This window comes from Musa acuminata, chromosome BXJ3-6 (assembly GCF_036884655.1).
Source record: "Musa acuminata AAA Group cultivar baxijiao chromosome BXJ3-6, Cavendish_Baxijiao_AAA, whole genome shotgun sequence".
NCBI lineage: Eukaryota > Viridiplantae > Streptophyta > Magnoliopsida > Zingiberales > Musaceae > Musa > Musa acuminata.
Genome location: NC_088354.1, coordinates 12,272,178 through 12,279,194, shown reverse-complemented (window position 1 = coordinate 12,279,194; position 7,017 = coordinate 12,272,178). Strand labels below are relative to the sequence as shown.

Genomic DNA, 7,017 nt, shown 5'->3' with positions numbered 1-7,017 from the left:
TCTTCCTCGATGAATCTTTCTTTTGATAAAATGAATCTTTTTACGATACTCGAACAAGTATAATTCCAATAATACACTCGAAAGTCATCCGATCCATGATGATGGAGTGAGCTTGAACGAGAGCTTCACAAGCAACGTAGCCACCTGCACCAACAAATCCAAGGAATTGCATGATGATGGAGTGAGGAGGTAACGTTGGACAGAATTTGAGCAGTAAAAGATCATCTTAGATTTATCTAATGAATCGATAATTCCTTTGCTTTTCGAGCTATCAGTTGCTATGCTTCTTTGGATTCTGTTTTCTCTGATGTCGAAGTTAAATGTTGCAGGAGCATACCAACACAAAGTATGACATTTGAGGAGGAAACATGTACAGGGCAATTGAGAGGCTCTTTCTTAATCTCTTATAACCCTAATTTCAATAATGTATAACTTTTATGCAGGTAGTTTCCTAAAACTTGGACGGACATAATTGTATAGCTAAAAGTAATAAAACATTATGTAATATGTTAAAAGAAAGGATAATTATCTATAATAGAAAATATTTTGATATTAATCATAACCCGTCAACTGACCATCAAAGAGCTGACGTAGAAGACATGAGGCTTAGGTCATCCCCCCACGATCGATAATAAGACAACGAACTATCGATCATCATAGATCATAACCCACGAGAAGTAATATAGGTCGATCATTGGGGGAGTGGTTCTCGAGCAACTAAGTCAACTTGCACCTCCCTATGAGCTATAAAGAAGTTTTATGATCCTTAGATCTATCAAGAAGAAGAAAAGAGAAATTACTCAAAAGGAATATGTTACACAGTTCTCAAAATTTTAATTCTGGAAAAACATCAAACACATCCCTTCCATGCAAAACACCACAATCTGTTATTTATCTTATAAAAAAATTGAAATATCGTATGTATCCCATTAAAACTTTTGAACATGTGGGGATATCTGTACATCGACTATCTCATGTGTGATGCTGCACGGTGGTTAGCTGTCAGAAGTATCCTTCCCAGTAGCTCTTCACCGAGGAAGAAGATGATGTGCTGTGGCTCTGCAGCGACCAATGAGGGGGAGGAGAAGTATCGCTGCTGCCCACCTCGCTAGCGCCGATGCCACTGCTGTTGCATATCCTCAGCAGCTTCCCCAGCACCTCCCTCATGTCCGGCCTCGCCTGCGGGGACTCTGCAGTGCAGCGCAGCCCCACCATCAGTAGCCCCAGCATCGCCGTCACCCCCTCGCCCGGCTCCTCCCCCGCCGCCCCCACCAGCCGCAACCCCACCTCCTGCGCCGCCGCCCGTCTCACCCTCTCCACCAGGGACTCCTCCCCACCGTCCAACGCCCGGCGGCCCGTCGCCAGCTCCATGGCCAGCACGCCGAAGCTGTACACGTCGCCCCGCGTGGTGGCCCTCCACGTTCTCCCGTACTCCGGCGCCACGTACCCCACCGTCCCGGCCACCACCGTGCTGACGTGGCTCTCTCCGGCCTCCACGGCGCGGGCCAGCCCGAAGTCCGTCACCCGCGCCCGTCCCCGCGCGTCCAGCATCACGTTGCTCGCCTTCACGTCCCGGTGCACCACCGCGGGGGTGCACTCGTGGTGCAGGAACGCCAGCGCCCGCGCCACCCCCGTCGCCGCCGCCAGCCGCCGCTCCCACCCGAACCGCCCCCACTCCTCGATCACCTCCTCCAGGCTGCCCCCCTCCATGTACTCGTACACCAGCAGCCGCGCCGCCCCCGCCAGGCACCACCCGTGCAGCGCCACCATGTTTGGGTGGCCACGCCCAGTCATCACCTCCATCTCCGCCCGGAACTCCCGTTCACCCTCGTCCTCCTCCTCCCCCCTTCCGTTCCCCCTCCGCTGCAGCTTCTTCACTGCCACCCGCCGCCCGTCCGGTAGCACCCCCCGGTACACCACCCCGTGCCCGCCCCGGCCTACCACCATCCTCTCGTCGAAGTTCCCCGTCGCCGCCACTATGTCGTCGTATGTAAATGCCAACCCCTCTGCCCCCCCGTCCAGCCGGAAAACCCTGACCCCCGCGCTGCCCTTCGACGAGCAGCCCGACACACCCTCCGCCGACGACGTGGACGTTGACGTCACCGTCGACGACCTGCAAGCGTCGCTCCGACACTTCGCGCCGTCCAGAAGCAACCCCTCCGGCTCGGGTTCCGGGTCCGCGTACGTGTCCACCGCCGCGCGGGCGCCACCGAGGCAGAGGACCGCCAAGGAGAGCGCGCCGCACAAGACGAAGGCCGAGCTGAGAGCGAAGAACACCCAGAACGCCGCCACCCGCCAATGCCCGCCCTCTCCAGCGGGGCCGTTGTTTCGGGTGACCGGCGGCGTGTCGCGGGCGGACGAGGAGGCGAAGCTGATGAGGGGGTCACCGAGGAAGCTGTCATTTCCAAAGGTGGCGATCTGGCCGTTCGTTGGTACCACGCCGGAGAGCAGGGGATTGTAGGAGACATTGAACTTGTTCAGCTCGGAAAGGCCGTTCAGGCTCGACGGCAGCTCGCCGGAGAAGTTGTTCCGGGAGAGATCCAAACTCGAGAGGCACCGCAGGAAGCCGATCTCCTCCGGGATCCCGCCGGACAGCCCGTTGTGGGAGACGTTGAGAACGACGAGCGGCACCTTACCAATTTCAGTCGGTAGGCGGCCGGAAAGCCGGTTGGCGGAGAGCTGGATCATGCTGAAGTTCCTCATCCTCCCGATCTCCGGCGGGATCTCGCCCGAGAGCCGGTTTAGGGAGAACTGGAGATAGCCGGAGATGGCTAGGGTTCGGACCCCGGACGTGGAGTTGGCGCAGAACTGGAAGATCCCGTAACCCTTCAGGAGGCGGTCCCAAGTGTCCCGGCAGGTCTTCCTCGTCATTAGCGCGTAGATGAAGTTGAAGGGCGGGTAGCTCGCGGGGATCCACCGCTTCATGGCCAGGCACTCGCCGGAGCCGGCGGCGACGCCGATAATCTCGCGGCGGTTGGCCTCGAACGTGGGGAACGGGTCCTTCCCCATCGCCGATATCTCCGGCGGTATCCTGCCGGAGAGCTGATTGTTGTGAAGGTTCAGCCACATCAAGCTGCTGCAATTGCCGATCTCCGGGGGGATCTCGCCGGTGAGATTGTTTTCCGCAAGCATCAGCCAGAGGAGGGACGTCAATTTGCCGATGGCCGCGGGGATCGAGCCGGTGAGCTTGTTGTACGAAAGGTCCAGTAACTGAACTCCGGCCATGCTGCCGAAATCCGGCGGAATGCCGCCAGAGAACTCATTACCGGCGAGGATCAAGATCTTGAGCGTCGGCATTCTCGTGATCCCCACGGGGATGTTGCCGGATAAACGATTGAAGCTCAGGTCTAACCTCACGAGGTTGGGAAGCTTGAGAATCCCCGACGACGCGATGCCTCCGGTGTACTGGTTCCCTTGAAGGATGAGGTAACTCATCGCCGCGAATCGGCCGAAGATTTCTTGGATGTCGCCGTTGAAGCCGCTGTTGCTGAAATCGAGAAACACTAGCTTGGAGCAGTTCAGCAATTCCTGGGGGATTACCGGGTCGAACGAGTTACTCCCCAGGTTGAGCGCGCTGAGCTCCGAGAGCGAGCCAATGGCGCAGGGTATCGTGCCGGTGAATGCATTCCTCCACAGGTTCAAAGACGTCAGCTTCGAGCAATTGGCGATCGAGTCCGGGAACGCCCCAGAGAAGTTGTTCGCCGAGAGGTCCAAAATCTCGAGGTTGCAAGTTGACTCGAAGGTGCTCGACGGAAATCCCCCAACGAGGCTGTTCTCGGCGACAGAGAACTCCCGCAGGTTAGGGAAGCCTAGCCATATCCGCCCGGTGAACTGGTTGGAGCTCAGGTCCAGGAACTTGAGCTTGGGGCAGTGGTCGAAGCACCCGGTGATGTCGCCGGCGAAGCCGTTGGTGGAAACGTTGAGGCTAACCAGATTGGCACACAGTGCAGGGAAGTTGTGGCGGATGCTACCGTTGAATCGGTTGAGGGTGAGGTCAAGCGTCTCGAGGTTGACCAGCCCGGTCAGGTTCAGCTCGCCGCCGATGAGGTTGTGGGAGACGTTGAGGTACCGGAGGCCGCTGCATTTGTTGAGGTCGGGGGGGAGCTGGCCGCCGATGGTGTTGGAGGAGAGGTCGAGGCGGGCGAGTTCGGTGAGGAAGGAGAAGCTGGGGAAGATTTCACCGGCTATGTTGGATCCCGCGAGGTTGACGCCGACGACACGGTCGGCGTCGTTGCAGGTGATGCCCTCCCAACCGCAAGGAGAGGGGTCCGGCTCGTTCCACCGAGCGTAGGCTCCTTGGTAGATCGGATTCTTGGCTTGGAGATGGCGTTTGAGCCGGAGCAGTACATCCTTGTCGGAGGCGCCGCCGCCGCCGGGGACCGCCTCACCTGCAGAAGATGCAAAGCCGATCCAATCCCTGCTCCCAAAAGGATTCGTGGACCATAAAGAAAGGAGAACAGAGACGCAGTACCTGAGACAAAAACCGAAGACAGCATCAGGAAGCTGATGCAACAGCAGAAGCTCACCTTCTCCGCCGACATGTCCCAGCTGCTAACATCGAAACAACAGCAGCAGGCCGAAATCACAACACAAGAATAAACAAATCAGATCTCCTATATCTTGTCCTCCACCTCGTCGCCTGTTCTCCCTCCTCCAACCATCTCATATCAGCATCAGCCCGAGGAAATCCGAACTTTCTTCTAGACAAAACCAGCACACACACCTCACAGATTGCTTGTTTGGTTTGAATTGCATCGTGATCTGTACCAGACGAGAAGCCCCCTTTGACTCTCCCAGTCTTCGCAGTGCAAGAAGGGGCCGACCTTGTTGACCATTAGTCGGGTTGGGGGTTGCGTCAGGAGCACAGTAAACCTTGCCCTAAAAGCAACTAAGTCTCTGGTGGATTCAAAGCCGAAATCGTTGATCGGACTGGTACTTGTACAGGATTCCTTTCTACTCGCATGCTAGTTCTCCGGAAAGTTGGGATTGCTGCCGATGAGAAGGAAGGAGGTCCAAATTCATCTACATGGACGTCTCCATCCTCGCGGGCTTCCGTCAAAGAATAATACGAATAGGCCCTCTCCTCCGTCGTCGTCATCGTCCTCCTGTGTGGCTGTCGCACGCGCAATTACCTGCGAGGGAAGTGAAGCCATGGGATGGCCTCCTCCGATGGCCTCTCGCTCATCCCAAGAGGCCGAAGCCATTTGGGGCAGTTTGGGTGGTCAAAGAAGCAAAGGGAATAAAGATCGCACGTGTGTCCGTGTGCTTATCGAATCAGACGATGTGACGCAGGGTTTGTTCTTCCATGGACCCACTTCCGATCACATAACGGGCCCCACCGCTTCCCCAACCAAGTTTTTGCCATCAATCTTTGACTTGGGATTTCTTGCATTGATTTCATGGTGGTTGTTGTCGTTAGCTTTTTGACGTCAAACAAATATTAAAAAAAACCTTTCTTTTTCGTATTAATACTCTTCAAATCTTATATATTAATATTTAAGAAATAAAAAATTAATTATAATTAGATAGTTTGACAAAGATGTATCTTATTTATTTTCTTTGCCACGTATGTTTGCAGACATTTACATCTACCATCAACTCGCCTATGTTTATGGTCATGAATATTTTGTCAAACTTTTAACACTATCATCCTGAAAAAAAAAAACGCTTCTTCTCACATGTTTTTCTCTTCTCTCCCGGTCGTGCCTAAGACTCCCGCTCCTTCGAGGTAGTTGTTAGCTTTGTGACGTCAAACAAACGAAAAAAAACATTTTTTTATCGTACTCAAATCTTATATATTAATATTTAAGAAATAAAAAAATTAATTATAATTAGATAGTTTGACGAAGATGTATCGTATTTATTTTCTTTGTCACCTATGTCTGTAGGCATTTACATCAACCATCGACACAAATATTAATGATAAATTATAATAATATTTTCGTAAAAAGGGTCATGAATACTCTGTCAAACTTTTAACACTATCCACCTTGAAAAAAATGCTTCTTTTCACACATTTTCCTCCTCTCCCCCGGTCATTGTTCAAGACTCACTCTCCTTCGAGGTTGTGTCTTTTGAGTGCTCAAGCGCAAGATATAGAAGTTAGATGGTGCTCAACTTCTAAAGATTTAGGAATAAACCTTCCTCTATTTGCAACATAGTGAAGGAAAATTATATCCCAATTAATCACAACTTTAGCTCATATTTGATTTAGTTATATCATAATGAGGGTTTAATATAAAAGTAGAATTACATACAATATTTGTTCTTCAAATGTTAAAATAAAAATTAAATATTCAAACAAGTACCGATAGTCTTTCAGTAGGAGTAAAGATGGAGTCATATCCTTCTTGTAATATGTTATGTTACCTAACTTGCAATTGAGGTGGACTATATGCCGAGGATCTTCTAGTATGTTGATTGGATAAGATCATTAAGAAGGATTACCTAACCCGAAAGTAATTACTATAATGATTTCCAAGTGTGTGAAGCACGAAACAAGTAATTACTATAATTTCAAATTTCTCATCGATTGTAATGGTATCGTCCGAGCTGAAATATTGTAAGAATTGTGTCAGGGCATATTTAACAAGACATCTCCAAAGTTTAAGTTAGTTTGAATTCAAACAATTTAATTAAATATTAAATATATAAAAATATAATTAGTAAAAAATAATCAAAATAGAGAAATAATATATTCATGGTTTTTTTATAGTGTGATATGCAACTATTAGTTAAGGTCATGATTAATGCGTGAACAATTATACTTATCGTTCGACCATAAATGAGATTCTAGAGTTATGTGCTATGATGAACTTGATGAATACATGATTGATCATATAGAGTTAAGTCGATCTTCTTAGTGAAGCCACGCTATTAGCATTGTAGGTTTTAGCCCTCTATGACATGTCGATCAAATGCGATCGATATGCCGAGCAAGTGAAGATGATGTATCAGTATGCTGCCAGTCACACAAAGTTAATGCGCTGGAGCTACACTCCCTAACATATTTTCGTA

At 50.6% G+C, this 7,017-nt stretch overlaps 1 protein-coding gene across 2 annotated transcripts; it reads right to left on the bottom strand.

The window, feature by feature from the left end:
- Nucleotides 1–868: 868 nt before the first annotated feature.
- Nucleotides 869–5,198, bottom strand: LOC103988003 (probable LRR receptor-like serine/threonine-protein kinase At1g74360). 2 transcript variants are annotated; one of them, XM_065153980.1, is made up of 2 exons: nt 4,527–5,198; nt 869–4,417 (listed from the first exon to the last, which is right to left on the bottom strand). In XM_065153980.1, exons 1-2 carry the CDS (start codon nt 4,556–4,558, stop codon nt 1,003–1,005), a joined length of 3,447 nt encoding a protein of 1,148 aa, XP_065010052.1. In that variant the 5' UTR covers nt 4,559–5,198; the 3' UTR covers nt 869–1,002. The 2 variants fall into 2 exon arrangements, with proteins under 2 accessions (XP_065010052.1, XP_009404765.2); XM_009406490.3 differs by having other exon boundaries at nt 869–4,388; nt 4,472–5,197.
- Between the last annotated feature and the right edge of the window lie 1,819 nt (nt 5,199–7,017).

Coding starts and splice junctions, on each gene's coding strand:
- LOC103988003 (XM_009406490.3), bottom strand. CDS start 4,541: ATGTCGGCGGAGAAGGTGAGCTTCTGCTGTTGCATCAGCTTCCTGATG. Junction 4,389..4,471: donor GTCTTCGGTTTTTGTCTCAG/GTACTGCGTCTC, acceptor CATCTTCTGCAG/GTGAGGCGGTCCCCGGCGGC.